Here is a 19,351-nt window from a genome sequence, read left to right as displayed (position 1 = left end):
GGTACCAGCACTTTTTGATTTTTTTGAAAGACAAAAAATATTTCTACCCCCGTGGGGGGTGGCACATTATATTTTAGAATACTTTACAGATGTCTTTGCTAATTTTGATTAGCCTGCTGTTACTGAATGGTATGCTTCTGTTTTGCACACCAGTTTTAGAGGGTTTGAGTGGATTACTTTATTGTTCAATTATTAAGTTAAAGGTGGCATGTTTTAGTTTCTCTCTTGTACTGCTGATTAGGGTTTTTAATGTGTGAAGCTTCAAATTATTGTGATGAGAGAATTTACTGCTAGAAACTCTTTTTTAAAACAAGGCATTTGCTAGTTACTGTTCCAGCAATCAAAAAGATTTTTTTTCTGGAAAAGAATCATATACAATGTTACAAGCTTACTTATGGGGGACAGCGGGCCCCACATTCTTCTGAACTAAACAGGCAGTTTGTTATTCATACAACCTAGGATCTGAAAGTAAGCCAAAAGTGTATGATTTGTTTTCTTAGAGAGCAAATTTAACCTTTAAGGGTGTAGCTTTTACAATAAATTTACAATGTATACATTCCATTCTTTTATGCAGTTAACCAGTTAAGTGTTAATGGAATTTCTTATCTCTTTTTGTAGTAGATTTAACAAAACTGTCTGTAGCCAAATGTTTAAATTTGATTGTTTTAAAAGATTTCAATTGACTTTTTAATTTTTGGGGGGAGTCCTTTAGACTCCTTACCCGGCATTTATTTAAGCCCTTGGATGTTTTCTTATACCACTGCAGATTGGATTTCAAGGAACAGCCAATTTTTCTTGATTTGTTTTAAATGTAATCTTAAGATTTTTTTATTTTTGTTTTCTGCGAGTCTTTTAGACTCCTAATTTGAAATTCAGTTTTCCTTTTAGACACCACCTCATACCAATTGAAAAAGGCACCCCAGGTTCAATGGGCTGCCTTTTTCATCTTAGATCCTCTGGATTCCACGGTACCCTTCAAGTGCACTTTCACCAATATTAAAAGTACCTTTTACCAAAAACTGTCTAGATAAATCATTTTATAGGTACACATCCCCCTTATCCAGAAACTTGCAAGTTTTAGGAGAGCAATGCACATACATATAGTAGGTTGGAATCCCTTTAAGGGGGAATGGGAATCTCTTTTGACTGTCCAGTACCTATTATCTCATTTACATAGGGAAACATAGGTACACTAACAGAAGTCTGCACTGTCCAGGCATCATCTCACGATTTCTGTCAGAGGTGATTCTGACCCACCGGGTAACAGGATGTAGCTAGAGCCAGGGAGGGGTAAATGGGGTTAGTCACCACTGAGATGTCAGACCATCCGACACTTTAACTGCTAGAGCGGGTTCCTCCTTCGCAGCGGGCAGCCAGGGTGGCTGACGGATGCCCCAGGAGTCTATCCCAGGGAGGTAATAAGACTCAATGCTCATTTCTTAAGAATCATGCACTGTCAGATACATTCACACACTCAACAAACGCATGATTTAACAACCGGACTTATATACACCAGACTCTCCCACCAGAACTTTCTTATTTCCGGATTCCTGATAACTGTTTTTTTTAAGCAGGCACACTGGTTTTGAACTGGCCTGAGTTTAAAGGTTTGGATCCAGCAATTCCACCAAGCACCTGAAGCCAACCGGAAGCCTTCGACTGATTCTCAAAGTAGGGATTTAAAAGGCCCCTCACCTTGCTCGTGATGCCTGGAGTTAAGTAGGGAGTGGTCCATTGTTTCTCTGGAGCGAAAAGCAGGATGCATGGCTCTGAGTCACGGCATCAGAAGTGTTGTGAAATAAACACATGCTAGGTTTAGGGTTCAAGTCAGACAAAACCATTTTAATATCCCAGCTGGGGGGAAGGCGGGGCTGCAGATGGCAGGGAGTTACCCCTTACCGATACAAGCCCCTCCTCACACTCAAATGCCTGAGATATTTATACCTTCTTACAAAGCCCCAGTGGAAATTTACAGAGAAAAGAGGAAGTAAGGCACTTTAATCGTAGATGGCAACATCTGCTTGACCTGATAAAGTGCAAGCAGTGTGATTTTTTTAACAGCATTGTGGTTTCTTGCTCAACTTGCTTAGGAAGCTTGCTTCTGACACAGGATACAATGCATACTATTCAGTCTGTGGCCAGGCTAATGAGGCCTACCTCCACAGTATGTATTGGACATAAATATTTTACTTACTTTAGAATAAAGTTTGATCAACTAACATGAGAAAGTTAAAAGGTTTAATCTCTTTAATAATTCAAATGCAGCTGCCCAGATGCAGCCCTAGAAAAATGGCTTGACTATGTAATTAACAGTGAGTTTCCATTAGCAAACAGAAGGTTTGAAGACAGCAGGGCTGTGATTGGCTGCACCGGGCTAGGGCGGGTCTGAACACTGCTGAGGGAATCCACTCAGGGCAAATTGCTCAAAACCAGGACTGCTGACAGTGCTTGACTGGAGACCTTTCCAAAATAGGCCACAAACCAGTCACACTGAACCCTTCAACTGCCAATCCAGCCTGCAGGAAGCCTCATGAGCAAAACCCCTCAGATACCCCAGCTCTTTCTATGCCACAATCAGCCCTGGGCTTACACACAGGTGAGGGGTTATAAAGCCCAATCTCTCAAACCCAAAAAAGATCCACCCAGTTCAAAAGAAAAAGCCATGAATCCCTGGACAGTTTATACTTTAGATCTTACCCACCAGATCACAGTGGACCAATCCTTTAGAATCTAAACATTTATTAATAAAAGACAAAAGGTTGAGACTAAGGCTATTAGAATACATTATATACATCAATCAGCAAGTTCTTAATGCAGGATCTTAGTGGAGATGTTACAAACTTCTAGCATAAGTCTTTGGGATACATTGTGTGTCAGGATGAGTCAGCAATCCTTCCCGTGTCTCTGTCCTTAGCAAGGCTGCATCTGAGATAAGAAGTCTCCCAAGCTGGAGCTAGTTACATGGTCAAGTGACCTGTTTCATATGCCAGTAGCCATTGTGCCCTGGCTGCTTTGCAGCTTTCCACACGCATTCTTCAGGTGTGTATTGGCCATCCTGAGAACCATTGTCCTTGGAGCCCTACTGTTTAGCATAGTCACTCATTGGACATTCCATCCTCATGACAAGTAGTCCATACACAGCATCAGCAGAGCCCATAGTCATAACTCCCCATACAAACTCCAAACAAGTACACGAATGCCATACACAGAATCAGCACAATATCAGCTTTCGTTTGACACCTCACACGGGCCACTTTGTACCAAATTTGGGGCAAACAGTTCCCTGTGATCACAGCAGTTATCTGTATGCTCGCCTTAAACTCCAATAATGTGACGGGCCTCAAGAAAGGGTTGGGGTTTTGAGGATTTGGGATGCAGAAACAGGAAGGTGTCTGGCCAGGAATAAGGTGCAGTATGTGGCCAGGAGAGATGGTGCAATAAAAAAGGAGGTTGTCAGAGCAAGCTGGGGGTTCAAGCTGCTGGGGGAAAGGGAATTGAGGAGATTGGGAGGGGATATCCGGGGGATGACAGCAAATGTTACTTTGCTTTGGGCCCCCTTGCAGCAACACCTCACATGGCCCACTTTGTACCAAATTTGGGGCAAACAGTTTCCTTTGAGCACAGCAATGCTCTTAAGGTGAGTATGCTCACCTTAAAATCCAATAACATGACAGGAGCCTCAAGAAAAGGTTGGGGTCTTGAGGAAGGATCTGGGATACAGAACCAGGCAGGTGTCTAGCAAGAGGGAAGATGCAATGTGTGGCCAGGAGAGAGGGTGCAAGTAAAAATGAGGGTGTCAGTGCAAGCTAGGGGTGCTGGCTGCTGGCGGAAAGGGAATTGAGGTGATTGGGAGGGAGTGTCTGGGAAGGACAGTAAATATTACCTGGATTTGGGACCCCTTGCAGCAACATCTCCAGTCACACTGTCCTGGTCACCCTGGAAGGAGGCTCTGCTGCTGCAGCAGCAGCCACACAGACTAGGACCAGCCCCACACACCAGAGGCACCACTACTGCACCCATTCAGTCCAGGGCTGGAGGTGGTGCTGCTGCAGCCATGCAGCCCAGGACCGGCCCCAGAGGCACCCCTGACATGGTCATGTGGCCCTTGAGGCCAGCAGTGCAGTGGCAGCAGTGCCGCTAGTGCTAGCCTTAGGTTGTGTAGCAAAGACTCAACATAGCACTGCCTCCTCTCTAGTGGTTGCAAAGCATGAAGAGGGGGTTGGGCTTAAGCGCCTTCCCCCTCAGTACATCTTCATTTGGAGGTGGGGCCTGGCACTGCCTTGTGGACAGGATAAAAGCCATAGGCAGGCTGGATTCTGTTAACAGAGAAAAATTTTCCTCACCACCACTATAGGGTTTCTCACCTATGTGGGTTCAACTATATGCAACAAGACTTGAACTCTCACTATAGCATTTCCCAAAATCAGAGCAGTTAAAGGATTTCACTCCTGTGAGAGTTCTCATGGATAACAAGGTGTGACCTCTGACTGCAGCATTTCCTACAGTGAGAGCAGGTGAATAGCTTCTTTCGTATGGGTTTTCCTACGTCTAACAAGGGTTGAGGACTGACTGAAGTTTTTCCCACAGAGCAGCTGAACGGTTTATCCCCCGTGTGACTCCTCCTATGGATGACAAGGTATGAACTCTGACAAACTTTTCCCACAGTCAGAGCAGCTGAAGGGTTTGGCTCCTGTGTGGGTTCTCCTATGTATAAAAAGGTGTGACCTGTGACTGAAGCTTTTCCCACAGTTAGAGCAGCTGAAGGGTTTCTCTCCTGTGTGGACTCTCCTATGGATAACAAGGGTTGAGGTCTGACTGAAGCTTTTCCCACAGTCAAAGCAGCTGAAGGGTTTCTCTCCTGTGTGGACTCTCCTATGGATAACAAAGGGTTGAGGTCTGACTGAAGCTTTTCCCACAGTCAGAGCAGCTGAAGGGTTTCTCTCCTGTGTGGGCTCTCCTATGGGTAACAAGGTATGACTGCCGAGTGAAGTTTTTCCCACAGTCAGAGCATCTGAAGGGTTTCTCTCCTGTGTGAACACTCCTATGGATAACAAGGTGTGATCTCTGACTGAAGCTTTTCCCACAGTCAGAGCAGCTGAAGGGTTTCTCTCCTGTGTGGGTTCTCCTATGTATAACAAGGTGTGACCTGTGACTGAAGCTTTTCCCACAGTCAGAGCAGCTGAAGGGTTTCTCTCCTGTGTGGGCTCTCCTATGGGTAACAAGGTATGACTGCCGGCTGAAGTTTTTCCCACAGTCAGAGCAGCTGAAGGGTTTCTCTCCTGTGTGGACTCTCCTATGCATAACAAGGGTTGAGGTCTGACTGAAGCTTTTCCCACAGTCAGAGCAGCTGAAGGGTTTCTCTCCTGTGTGGACTCTCCTATGGATAAGAAGGTGTGATCTCTGACTGAAGCTTTTCCCACAGTCAGAGCAGCTGAAGGGTTTCTCTCCTGTGTGGGTTCTCCTATGTATAACAAGGTGTGACCTGTGACTGAAGCTTTTCCCACAGTCAGAGCAGCTGAAGGGTTTCTCTCCTGTGTGGGCTCTCCTATGGGTAACAAGGGTTGAGGTCTGACTGAAGCTTTTCCCACAGTCAGAGCAGCTGAAGGGTTTCTCTCCCGTGTGACCTCTCCTATGGATAAAAAGGTGTGATCTCTGACTGAATCTTTTCCCACAGTCAGAGCAGCTGAAGAGTTTCTCTCCTGTGTAGGTTGTCCTATGTCTAATAAGGTGTGACCTCTGCCTAAAGCTTTTCCCACAGTCAGAGCAGCTGAAGGGTTTCTCTCCTGTGTGGGCTCTCCTATGGACAACAAGGTTTGACCACTGACTGAAGTTTTTCCCACAGTCAGAGCAGCTGAAGGGTTTCGCTCCTGTGTGGGCTCTCCTATGGACAACAAGGTTTGACCACTGACTGAAGCTTTTCCCACAGTCAGAACAGCTGAATGGTTTCTCTCCTGTGTGGGCTCTTTCATATTTAATAAGAGTTGCACAGTCACTGCAAGAACAAGGTGAATGTTGATGGGGGATTTTCTTTTGAACAGTTTCTATGTTTGTTTTCAACCTTCTGCTCCTGTGACTGGATTTATCCTGTCCTGCTTCTGGATGGTTTCCATGCTGCCTTTGTAGACTACGCTGACTCTCAGAAGTCTCTCCTTGCTCGGGACTCTGAGAAACATGCCCTTCATATGTTCCCACTAACACCCCACATGGAGCCATTTGTTCAGGTCCTTCCTTCTGAAGACTCCTCTCACTATTCTCATTCAGTATCCCATCACCTGCTGGGATGGAGAGAGAAACCACACAGGAGTCATTCCCTGAGCTGAGCTGAAAGAAAAATTCTGAATGGTGAATAGAAAATGGGGGAGAAACCCAAAGAATGGCTGGAAAGACACAATAATCATGAGCTGAGTTCACCCTGCTCCCCCATCACTATTTCCCCACCCAGCACTCTCAGACTGGAATTGAGACAGGCTGAAGGGCCAGTCAGACTTCATGAAAACACAACCAACATCTGCTATGCAAACACAGAAATTGGTTTGAGTCAGTTTAGCTGATTTCTCACCTGTGTGCGTGTCACTTATGAGCTCCCCTTCCTCACAGCCTTGGAGATCCGGGATCTGCTGCTCTTCCTTTTGCTCCACCCAGGAGAGCGCATGAGTTTTGGAGACTGGAAATCCTATTTGGGGAGCAATTAACCAAGTGCTGATCTTGTTCACTAAGGTCTGTGCCATTCCTGCTTCCAAAGCCAGGATCTGAGCCACCTACCCAGACAGGCTCCTTCCCCACCTTCCAGAGAATGGTCTCTGGCTGGTACAAGATCCCAGGACACACCAATTCCATGCTCCCCCTGCACCACTACCATGTTGGGAATAGCCCAGCAGACTCCCATGGGGAACTGAGCACTCCGATGCACTCTGCAGGATACAACTCAGTCTCCCTTAGGGCCTGTTCCATACTTGAGCAGGACAGAAACACACTGCTCATAAGTGGAGAGCTCTAAGACTTTCAGGACTGACAGACGCCTCTAGCCAGGACTCATATTTGAGCTGCCACATGTCAGGTCTCTAGGGCTGAGAGGGAAAGGATCCAGCAGAGCTCTAGAGCCACAAAGCTCTTGGCTTGGGGCTGGACTTGCCCTGCTCTTGGGCTCAGATACTCTTCTTGAGCCAGAAGGAGGCAGAGAAATTGTCTGATCAGGAAAATGAATCCTTGGCTGGCCACTTCAGGCCCTGCCTATGGTCCAAACTCCTGATCCTGACTGACTGTGCCATGGTGGGCCCTGTCAGCTGCCCACAACAGCGGTCAGTCCTGCAGACAGCCAGGGCAGTGCCGGCCTCTTCCTGTGGCCTGCCAAGGTGGAGACATGATGGGCTGCTTCTCTAATGCTCATAAATGCTCCTGCAGCTCAGGTCCCCTTCTGCAGCCTTGGTTCTACTCTGCCAGCAACAGCAGCCCTCCTGTTGTGGCCAATCGAGCCTGCCGTTTGGTGCCCCTCTGGGTTGCACAGAATCTACCAGAGGCAGCCAAGGACTCTGAGTTGATGCCTTCCTTCCAGGGGCTCTGCACAATAGCACAAGGGGACACTGTAGACACTAAGAGCAGCTGCACCCTGTCCCACAACTCTGGTCCCTTCTGTTCCTGTCTGGGCCCTTCAGCTGACACTCCGGCCAAGGCACAACATGGGCAAGATGGTGGGAACCACAATGAGACCTTGGCTGTGGGAAGAGCAGCACCACTATTATGTCACTGAACCTCCTCTCACACAGGAGCCAGGATTACTGGGGCCAATACTGCTGATATTGGGGGTTCAGGCAATGAGGGACCCTGAACCAAACCCAACCCAGCTGCTCCAGAGCCCACCCAGCTTCTGTTACACAAAGGGACAGGAATCCTCACCCAGCCAGCTCTCAGCCTCGTAATTCTCTTGCATCACATCCCCGTAGAGGGCTCTCTGGCCCGGGTCCAGCAGAGCCCATTCATCCTCAGAGAAATACACAGCCACGTCCTCAAAGCTCACCGGCTCCGCCACAGCCATTTCCTGTCCCTGGCTCTGCAGGCCAGGGGCTGAGCTGGAGTCAGACATGGGTGTTCTGCAGCCTGGTAGGGGGAGAAGGGGAATTGGAGACATTTCAAAGAGGGCTTTAATCCTTTCCACACCCCAATTCTGCTCAGACTCTGTCCCTGGTGAAAAACATGCTGGACTCTGCAGTTTTGGGCAAACGCTGAGTGTAGATATTCCATAAACACCACACACGAGTTAGATCTGAAAGCTGTATTTATTTCTCTCAATACCTAGCTTGAGTTACATTACTTTGCCTGTAACAATGGGGATTCAGTTCTTAGCACCCAGTGTTTCTGTTAAGAAGTCATATATTCATCTGCCTGAACATGGACATACGTTTAATTTAATTTGGGCTGCAGTATTTATAATCCTTAGTCTTCATGCATTGATTTGCAGCCCAAACTTTGGTTCTCTCATCTGACATAGACTTTATAAACTCTCTCCACAACAGAGAGGAAGTGAAGTTAATACAAGTATTCAGATGCATATTATTAAACACGTGTACTGAGTGTTTGCAAGATAAGACCTTAAAATCCATGGATTCATGGCATCAGAAGATATCCTTAGCCATGTAGTCTGTCCCCTCTGCGGCACAAGCCATTACACTTAGCCCAGCTACCCATGCACAAAGCTGTTTCCGCACAGCATGTTTTCTAGAAAGTTGCCCAGTGCTGATTTGAAGACATCAAGAGATGGAGAACCCACCAGTTCTTTGCTCATTTGTTTCAGCAGCGAATCCTCTTTCTTACCCATCAAGTATTTGTGCCTCCTCACTAGCCTGAAATTCTCTGGATGCAGCTTTCACTTACTGGCTCTCACTGAGCTGTATCCACTAGACCAGGGATGGGAAATTAATTTTGATGGGGGGGGGAGGCACTCCAAGATTTTGGAAAGTGGTTGAGAGCTGCACTCTTCCAAGACATTAAGCAGGAAATACAGTGAATGGGATGGACACAGGGGGAAGAAAGGAGCTTTGGGTGAGGGTTTGGGATGCAGGAGGGAAAGAGGGGTCTGGGAAGGAGTTGGGTTAAGGAGGCAGGTGTGATCTGGGGCACTGGATTAGCCAACTACTCATGAGATATTTAAAGTAAGGTTAATTAAGAGAAGTGGCTGAGTGGACAAATAGGGGGCTGAGGGTTTCTGACCATGAAGAGCTTCTTGCATACTTGAATGCAGGAAGAGAACAAAGAGTTTGGGTATGTGGAGTGGGGGGCAGGAGTGGGAGGCAGAGAATTAGGAGGGGAAGGGAGAGACTGGGGTGCCGGAGGCAAGCTCTGGCCAGGAGACTTACCTGAGTGACTCCTGGCCAACAGCCAAGCACCTCTCTGAGGCAGGCAAGGAGCCTGCCCAACCCTCGCACGGGCAGCGGGGCCATGTGTGTGTGTGAATAACTATGAGCCGGAGAGGAGGGGGCACTGTGCTTCCTTTCTGGCCAGAAACCAGCCAATGATTGTCATGGGGTGGAAGCAGTGCCTGTAGCCTTCCTGCTTCACCTCCGGACTCACCTTTGCTTTTGGTGGCTTGCAGGTGGGAAGTGGCAAACACGGAACTAGCCCATTGCTCGCTAAGCATCAGTGGGCCAGATCCAATGGCCTGGCGAGCTAGATACGGCCCCTGGGCTGTATTTTGCCCAGGCCTGTACTAGACCGAAGAGCCCTTGGGGATCTAGCAATTTCTCGCCATAAACAAACTGATACCGTGGAAGCCAGACAGCTCCCAGCTTTTCAGCCTATATACTGTTTGAAACCAACCCCATATTGAAACTGACTGAGCAGTGAAATCTGAGCCTGAAGGTGCCGTCCGTTGTGTGCTTTAACTTCACCCCTTTAGCATCACACCTCATACATCAGTGTTTCTCAAAGTGTCTGCAGGTCCTCATGCAGTGCCCCTGGGGCTCCTCGCTGATCAGTGGGTGAGATTTAGAGCTGTGTGCACTGTGGTTGCTGGGTCTGGTTGGTAACTTCAATGACAATCCCATGAAGATGTTTTCACAGGAATTTTCTCATCATTTAAAGAATTTCCACCAGCAAACTCACTTTGTCTGAAAACTCCCAGGGATTTTCCTCTTGCTGTCTCCAGTGCAGAGGGCAGAGTGTCTGGTGGGGAAGGGATAAGAGAGGTGAGATTCCAGGCTTTCCTATTTACAATAACGTTCCCACTATGAACTGTGCATTTCACTTGTATCACAGACCAGACAGACACACTCAAGTGTTAAGTATGAAAAGGTCTGAAACCTTCTGTGTCCTCTTGCTTGGGCACCTCCCAGCAATGAAGCCAACATCTCTGCAGCCTCATCCCGCCCCAGGAGACACAAACTGAAAGCGAGATTTACTTTTCCCTCCTCATCCCCTCCCACCTGGTTTCTCTCAGTCACTAACCACCTCTTGTCATAACCTAGACCTGTGCTGGGGTGAAGAAATTGCCATGACATTAACTTTACCTATTTTGATCCCTTGACACCAACGGGAGGCTCAGAGTTTGCAAACCCTTGGCTCTATTTGCAAGCAGTTGACTCTGTTTGCTCAGTGCCTCTAAGGAGAGCAGCATGATGGGGCCGTCATTCTCCATGTGGGAATTGAGGCAGGGGAAGGTTGGCTTCAAAGGCCAGATTCAGTTTCTAATAGTTAAACAACTTTCCCCTACTCCATCCCTTCTAGGTACCTTCGAATTCCCTCAGAGTCTCCGACAGCGCAGTCGTTATCTGGGAGAAAGCACTGACTTGTTCTTCCAGTTCAGGGGAAATCTCCTCTGGCAGCTGGAACTGCCCTGTCTCACACCTGAATAGAAACAATTCCACGTGATTCTATTTCATTTACAGATGATAAGATTTGGCTAGGAAGTCTCAGCTCTAACAGGCCTGGAGTTAGAATTCCTTGAATTCCCCCAGCCTGAGAGCAGGGGCAACACAGCCCATGGCTGTGCAACCTTCCCCTGAAAGGTCCCACTGCTGTTCCTCATCTCTGGCCCAGAGAGATCAGCTGGGGACAAAAGTGGAATTGAGTCTCAATGGCCAATTTACTCTTTGGCCTCCAGGCCATGAGGGACAGGATGTTCCCAGGTGAAGGGCTGCAGGAATCTGCCCACTAGGAACCAGACTGAGACACCAGCTCCTCCCTCACAGGTCTCTAAACAGCCCTCAGGTAAGACAGACTCTGGGTCCCTGCTGCCCTGGTCTAAATGTGCCCAGTGCCCAGCAGTGACAGACCCATATTCCAGCCCCACAGTCCTGAGGCAGACAGTCCCTAGGGAGGTGACAGCTCTAGGAAATATCTGAAGTCAGACTGTGCCCCTGAATGGGGAATTCCAGAGTCACCTGTGCAAGGGTGAGACCCTCAGAATTAAGTGAGTCAGAGACATTTCTATCCAACATCTGGCTGTAGAGCCCTGGGGAGATGTGGTGCCAACATCAGCTCCAAGCTCTTTTCCTGCGCTGTGCAGTGTGACAGGAGTGCGAGCCACCTACCTGTTCAAGCTGTTTCTGACGTCATAGAGAAGAGACAGAAAAGAATCTCAGCTGCACTGGACACACACAGGGAAGGCATTTTGCAAATATGGGGAAGAGACGCCCTGACCTGGCCCCAGGGCCATAGAGTCCATGAGCTAATGGGGCTTTGCCATCTCCAACAGGTCTGCAAAGCACAAGAGTCACTCGCATGGCAGCAATGCACACGCTGAGTTACACCCAGATCTGATGGTTGGATCCCAAAGTTTGTTATTCAGGAGCCTCCCTTCCCTGTGTGGGGAGCTGGGATGTTTCTCCCTCAGTCTCACCTGCAGGAATTCACTCGCTGGCTTCTGACACTTCCCCTCCCAGCTGGGGGCCAGCAGGAGTCGCTCTTGTTTCTCCAGGAACTGCCACAGCTGCTGAAACTCGGCCACAATCTTCGGTCTCTCGGCTTGTGTGGAGTGTGAGCGTCTGGAGGCACCAATAGCCAGAGACAGACGGGCCGATGGGCCCTGCGCTGAACGTGCAACATTCAACCACAGAGGGGGCAGCAGCGAGAAGCCTGAGGCCCCTGCCCGGCTGGAGCAGCCCCCCACAGGCAGCACAAGAAGGGGGGTCCCAGCCCCCTCAGCCAAGCTGTGCCCCTCCCCCAACTCGCACAAGAGAGCTGCAGCCTCCCCTCCTGGCCAACTCCCCCTCAGCCTGTGTGAGCCCCTCCCAAAAAACCTCCCCCACTGAGGCTCTGCCCCACAACCCCCCTCCCTCCGCTGGGACTCAAGTGCAGCCGCGCACCCAGCAGCAGCTGCTCCACAGACACGTGGGGAGGGAGGAGGTGGGTCAGGAGCGAGGGGCAGGGCCTCCAGCAGCCGTCTGGCCCGCCCTTGAAACTCGTGCATGTACAGCATGGGGCTCTCCCAACCGTCGGAAGCAACGGAAGCGCCCGGCAGCCAATGAGGCGCCGCGGAGGGAAACAAACAAACAGCCCTGCCCCCCGGCCACGCAGAGCCCCGCCCTCAGGGGCCCCCCCAGCTTTAACTACCCAGCCCCGCCCACCTCGCTCTGCTCCCCGCTCCCCCGAAGCAGCGCGGCGAGTAACAGCACTTAGCACTGCCTGAGAGCGCGCATGCGCAGTGATCATAGCGGTATCAGACGCTGCTGCTGCTGAGGGCGCGGCGGGATGGGCAGGGCCTGAGCAGGGCGGGAAAGCACGAAAACCCGGCCACCCCGCACGGAATGGAGGGGCCCGGTGAGATCGCGCATGCGCAGGTCAGTGACTCTGCTGGAAATCCAGTGCCAGGGCTTAGCTCAGACCGGGTCCCTGCAGGCCCCAGCCCGACCGGCCGCGGTGATACAGTCCCGCCCCCAGGGGAGCGGAGGGGCTGGTCACGTGTCACCTCCGTCACGTGCGAGGGGGGCTCCACTCCCAAACCTCCCAACCCCGGGTTCTGCCCCCAAACCCTCCCCCCCCTTGTTACTGCACATTCCCCAGTTCCCCCGGCTCCCTCCCTGCAGACACGCTCCGGGCTCGGCTGCTCAGTCTGCCCCCCGTCCCATCTCTGCCCCCCCACCGAATCCCCTACGCCCTCCAGAGCCCCAAAGGCCACAGACCCTCCCCGCCCCCTGGCATCCACAGCTCCACCCCCTTCACACAGACCCCGCCGGCTCCACTTCTCCCGGGGGGGGGGGGGAAGGGTGCGGGGTCTGCGTGGAGCGAGGGCACCTGCACGTCCCCGCCTGTGGCCACGCTGCGGGAGCGGGGCTGCTCCGCCCAGCGCCCTGCCATCTAGGGGCTCTTTGCCCCACGCATGTCCCTGGCTGCGCAGGCTGCTCCCCCCACGGGCCATGCAGCTGCCAGGGCAATGGCTCCAGCTCCCCTGAGTTCTTGTGGAGTCGGATTAACCCGCTCCCAGGCTGTAGGAACCGCACCCCCAACCAGTTCCTCGCCCCCCCCCCACCTTCCCCCTGCCTGTCACGAGCCCCTAGAGCAGGAGTGCAATATTGCCATGGATATACAAGATACATCTGTCACAATGAGTAACCTCTACCTTTGCCCATCCCCCTCAGGGGGCACCAGAACAGGAGGCCAAGGGCCCCTCCCACTGTTGAAGGTGGGCAGGTCTGGCCTGGCCTCTTTTCTCATCAGTTGCCCCCTGCTCCTCCCCATTCCCCCTTGGCTCTGCCCCCCACCCTGGCCAGAATCTGGACCTTGCCCAAGGAAGAGAAGCCCTGGGGTGCCAATGCAGCTGGGGCCATCACAGACCCATCCACCTGGGGATCAGGAACTCGAAAGCTGCCGCTGGCTGATGAGCCAGCCCTAGTACCCCTGCCCAGGGCAGATGGAGGGTCCATGGATCCCCCGCTGCCCAGACAGTCCTTACTGTGACATGAATGGGGTAAGAACCACAAGGGCAGTTGTGGGGAGCCTCAGACTCTCCACCTGCCCTGGATGGGGGTGGGGACATGGGCTGGGGCTGCTCATGGGTCCCCCCCACCAGTGTTCCCTGTAAGCTGAGCACTTGGCCAGCCACCCAGGACAGATTCAGGCACCGCCCAGGTGATGAACAGAACCAGCCTCCCCCCAGCCTGTTTCTATGTGTGGTGCACATCTGCACCTGCCTTGGTGCACAGAATGATTTTATTCCACACATTGACGGAACCAATTCGAGGGAACCCTCCCCCACAGGACAGCCTGAGTGACAGAGACCTGCTCCCTCCCCAAGCCCCACAACACTCTGGTTTCTGCCCATCCCAAAGTCAGCGTTTGCCCCAAGTCACTGGCAGCTCCCGGCTGAAAGCAAACCCAGCGCCTGCAGCCAGTCCTGTGGCACAATCACCAACGATTTACTGGCCCAGAGAAGGGAAGGAGAGTTACTCACAGTGAACGCAGCAGCCAGACACACGCACCCTGTGCTTTCCTGCCTGGCCCAAGGGAATAGAGGCTCTGGAGAGCCAGCTCGCTGTGTCCTGTAGCACCAGCCCACCAGCTGCAGATTCTTCAGTTTGTGCCTAAATTGAATAAATTGTACCAAAACACCAACATTGAGCCTGCCACTTGTAGAACCTAGTTTCATTTATAGATGTGGTACAGGGAGAATCAAATGACACCTAAGAAGAGATGGCCAGGTCCACTTTTGCCAGATGCTAAGCACTATGAAATAAAACTGAACACTCAGCAATTGGAGCAAAAATGGTGGAAGCAGAATGCAAGCCCCAGTGCATTTGGCCAAGCCAGAAAAGATGGAACACTGTGTTCATGGCTGTGGAGAGAATTCGGTACATACTGAATGAACAAGGAGAAGGGTCCATGAGAAATGTGTTCCCAGGACTCCAAATTAGTATGCAAGAAGCTCTTCACTTTATGCTTTTCTTTTTGTTAAAAACACAAACCCTGATCATTCTGTATTTGTATTAGTGACGAGGAGTCCTGGGGCACCTTATAGACTAACTGAAATGTAGGAGCATAAGCTTTCGTGGGCAAAGACCCACTTTGTCACATGCATCTGACGAAGTGGGTCTTTGCCCACGAAAGCTTATGCTCCTACACTTCAGTTAGTCTATAAGGTGCCACAGGACTCCTCGTCACTTTTGCAGATTCAGACTAACACGGCTACCCCTCTGATACTTGTATTAACATTATGTATTGACTATACGACAGGCTGAATCCAGCAGAGCTGGTTTTATTGACAGAATATGCCATGGTTATGGGCCCAGTGGTGAAGGTACTAAATAGTCTCTAATCAGAGACAAGCACACTAATGGAATGGATGCTGCGTAAATTATACCAGCTTCAGGGCGTAGCTGAGTTCATTGTTTTTCAAGTTTATCCTGTACAGACTAATGGTCTGGTAGCACTTTATAGACAACATATAAATGGTATAACGAGCTTTCGTGGGCACAGCCCACCTCTTCAGATGATTGGAGTTTTGAGTTTAGGATGTGCAGAGCCAAAATAAATAGGTCTGCACATCCTAAAATCAAAACTCCAGTCATCTGAAGAAGTAGGCTGTGCCCACGAAAGCTCATGATACCATCTATGGCTGTGTTTAGATTGGCATGATTTTCCGGAAATGCTTTTAACGGAAAAGTTTTCTGTTAAAAGCATTTTTGGAACAGAACGTCTAGATTGGCACGGATGCTTTTCTGCAAAAGCACTTTTTGTGGAAAAGCATCAGTGCCAATCTAGATGCACTTTTGCGCAAAAAAGCCCTGATCGCCATTTTCACGATCGGGGCTTTTTTGTGCAAAACAGTACTTTGCTGCCTACACTGGCCCTCTTGCGCAAATGATTTGCGCAAGAGGGCTTTTGCCGGAATGGGAGCAGCATAGTATTTCTGAAAGAAGCACTGATTTCTTAAAGTAGGAATTCAGTGTTCTTGCAGAAATTCAAGCTGCCAGTGTAGACAGCTGGCAAGTTTTTCCGCAAAAGCACCTAATTTTGCGGAAAAACTTGCCAGTCTAGACACAGCCTATATGTTTTGTTTTCTATAAAGTGCTACCAGATCATTTGTTGTTTTTTTAAGTTTAAATTATATTTGATGGTTTCAAAACTGCAAAGAAACATGATGGTAGATAGATTCCAGTGCAGCATTCAGAAATGTTTTGGTGAAATAATTGAGGACCTGGAGCTAACAGCAGCTGACATCTGGATGCCAAATGTTAGGACCACTAGGAACAAGCATGAAACTGGGATTAGAAAAGATAAGAGACTATGTCATTTTAGAGAAATGAAACTGCAAAGAAGCTTGAAGGGTATTTGGCCTCTTCAGGAGAGACCATGGATCTGCTGCACTCTTTTCCTAGAATTAGGGAGCTGTGCACCAGGGCCAACAGACCTCTGTCTCCATCAGCTGCCTGTGAGAGATTCTTCCATGTGATGGACTCATTTTTTCATAGAAGAGCAAGGATTGGTAATTCTGAAAAAAAAATGCTCTTATGGCTGAACAAACATTTTGGAAATTAATCATTACAATGGAAAAAAGCACACCGTGAATGTGGACAAAATAAATACATTTCTGTAATCTGACTTGTATTTAATTTGTCCCTCTTCATCTCTATAAATGAAGGCAATGACTATTGCTAAATTCCATCATTGAAAAATGTATAGTATAGGTGTGCATATAATAGAGAATTGTAATATAAGTGTTTCTATAGCGTGCGTGTGTGTGTTAATGGTGACGTGCAAGAACTTGGGGGGGTTAAACAGGGTTCCATAGGACAACTAATTTTTATTTTTGAGACACATTGCTTCCTTCTGGAGACTTCTCATGGGTCTCACTGCAGCCATGGCTCCCTCTGGGCTGGGGAATAGGATCAGTTAAGATTTCCTGAGCTCACACTTTGCCCCCCCTCCAGCAATAACTGGTCGGTCCCCTCCCTGGAGCGGACTCAGGTTGTTTTCTGTATCCCAAAGAGCCAATGGGAGACATCCCAGCCCTGGAGGCTTCGGTGAAAATGTCCCACACTCTGGCCCTGGCATCGGTCCCTGAGCTGGCCGGGAAAGTCCCTGGGGCATCACACGGACCCCAGAATCCACCTGGCTGCGCTGATCAGCTCCCAGAGCTGTGAACCAGGAAAGTACCGACCCCCCCGCCCTGGGCGCGACCCCTGCGCAGGGTCCCCCCAGCGAGGGTCCGGGCGGGCCGCGTGGGGAGCTGCACGGGGATCACGCGCCCCGGTCTGCAGGGGCTGCTCCAGCCCCGCCCCCAGCTGCTGCCTCGCGGTTACCCTTGAGATTAGGCTGGTGAAGGGGGGGGGGGAGCTGGGGAACGGCGCATGCGCAGTAGCGCTCCTGTCTGTCCAGTAGCGTGTCCGGACGCTGGTACCGCGGGGAACGCGCCTCCCTGCAGGGCCCCCGGCGCGTGTCCGACCGGGGCGCCTCCCGCCGGGACCGAGGGAAACCCCGGGGGGGGGGGGGGGGAACGAGCCGGCCCCGCCCCTCCCCTCCCGAAATAGCAACTGAATACGGGCCGGGGGACAGAACCGGGCTCCCGCCGCCTTCGCTTCCCCCGCGCCGAGCCCGGGCCCCGCCCCCACCTCGGCTCCTGCGCGCGGCGAGTAACGGCCCCAACGGCTCCTTCGCAATTCCCGCCTCAGCGCGTGCAGCGACCGCGACTGGGGCTCGCGCGGAGTCTCTGCTGCGGGCTCCGCCCAGCGGCCAATGGCAGCGGGGGGCGGGGCCTGGGCTCGGCAGAGGCGATGCAGCGAATCGCGGGAGGGGTGACACCGCGCATGCGCGGCGGGTCAGTGACCCGGGACCGGCCCCGACCCGGGGCGGGGCCCCCAGGCTGCTGTCGCCTCTCGGAGCCGGAGCCAGGGACTCCGAGATTTCCCTTCGTTACTCTGGGGGGCGGGGCTCTAGCACTTGCCGGGCTGCGGTTCCCCACGTGGCTGCGTGAGGGAGGTGGGGGGGGGGGGTGAACGGCTGGTCCCCACCTGACAGGCACGTGCTCTTGGGCACCCTAGTAGGAACCCAACAGTCGTCTCCCCTCGCCCCGCCCCAGCTCCACCCTCAGGCTATGTCTAGCTGCAGGCTTCTTGTGCAAGAACTGTTTTGTGCAAGAGTTCTTGTGCAAGAGCCTGTACATGCTGCCATGTGCTTTTCCGCAAGAGATGTGCCATAGGAGCAGAAGAAACAGGAAGCAGCAACAGCAGCAGAAAAAGGAGAAACAGAACAATAAGTAGTAGCAGAAGTAAGCAGAGATAGCAGAAGCAGCAACAGCAACATTAGAAAAAACAGCAGCAGAAGTACCAGCAGAAGAAGACACAGTGGAAAACCGTATCAGCAGCAAGAGAAACTTCAGCAGTCAAAGAAATAGCAACTGAAGAAACAGCAGCAAAATAAGAATTAATAAGGTGCAGCAGCAGAAGAAACAGGAAGTAGTAGCAGCAGCAGCAGCAGAATAAAGAGCACCAGAAGAACCAGCAAAAGAAGCAGCAGCACAAACAAAAGAAGAAAAAGCAGGAAAAAAAGTAGGAGCAGGAGATGCAGCTGCAACAGAAGAAGAGGCAGCAGTAGAAGAAGCCGAAAAAGAAGTAGCAGCAGCAACCTCACAAGAAGCAGATGTGGAAGAAGTAGCAGCAGCAGCCATAGATGCTACATCTGAAGAAGCAGCAGAATAAGAGGAAGATGTAGAAGAAAGAGGCGGTAACAGAAGCAGTGGCAGAAGAAGAAAAGTAGTAGCAGCAACAAAGGAAACAGGAGCAAAAGCAGAAGAATCAACACATGAAACAGAAGAAGCAGCAGATTGAAGCTTCAGAAGAAGCAGAAAAACAAGCAGGAGAAGGAGGAGCAGCAGCAAGAGAAGAAAAACAGCAGACGAATCAGAAGCAGAAGAATCAGACACAGTGGAAGAAGCAGCAGCAGCAGATGCAAAGAGCAGTGACAGCACTAGAAGAAGAAGCAGCAAAAGAAGAAACCAAAAAGGAAGAAGCAGAAGTAGCAGCAGCATCAATCGAAAAATGGAAACAGCAGACGAAGAACAGAGGAAGGATCAACAGCTACAGAAAGAGCAGCAGGATAAGAAGGGAAGAAAAGAGGCAGAAGCAGAAGAAACCTCAGCTGAAGTAGAAGCATCAGATCAGAAGAACAAGCAGCAGAAGAAGAAACATCAGCAGAATAAAAGAGGCAGGAACAGCAGCAGAAGAAATTGCAGCAGGAGAAGCAGCGGAAACCAAAGCAGCAGCAGCAGAACAACACTAATAAGTCTCAGCAGAAGAAAGAGGAAGTAGCGGCAGCAGGAAAAGAAACATAGAAGGAGCAACAGCAACAGAAGTGGCAGTAGCAGAAGGAGCAGCAGATTTAAGCAGAAGAAGGAGACGCAGAAAAACAAGCAGAAGCAGGAGAAGGA

At 50.6% G+C, this 19,351-nt stretch overlaps 2 protein-coding genes across 2 annotated transcripts in view; one reads left to right on the top strand and one right to left on the bottom strand.

Annotated features, from left to right (window-relative positions):
• LOC142820483 (butyrophilin subfamily 1 member A1-like) overlaps positions 1–19,351 on the top strand; it is a 646,031-nt gene that overhangs the window by 215,298 nt on the left and 411,382 nt on the right. The window lies entirely within an intron of this gene.
• LOC149522316 (uncharacterized) lies at positions 2,381–17,710 on the bottom strand. Its single transcript, XM_089771004.1, is given in 10 exon segments — positions 2,381–4,649; positions 4,651–4,883; positions 4,885–6,275; positions 6,560–6,673; positions 7,894–8,094; positions 10,096–10,155; positions 10,721–10,836; positions 11,831–11,975; positions 14,381–14,510; positions 17,538–17,710. Coding segments are annotated over 5 exon segments (2,142 nt in total). The 5' UTR covers positions 8,081–8,094; positions 10,096–10,155; positions 10,721–10,836; positions 11,831–11,975; positions 14,381–14,510; positions 17,538–17,710; the 3' UTR covers positions 2,381–4,432.

The sequence above is a fragment of the Pelodiscus sinensis genome, chromosome 19 (assembly GCF_052426305.1).
Source record: "Pelodiscus sinensis isolate ZL-2025 chromosome 19, ASM5242630v1, whole genome shotgun sequence".
Classification (NCBI taxonomy): Eukaryota; Metazoa; Chordata; order Testudines; family Trionychidae; genus Pelodiscus; species Pelodiscus sinensis.
Note: the sequence above shows the minus strand (reverse complement) of the source record. Positions and strands in the feature narration are given on the sequence as shown.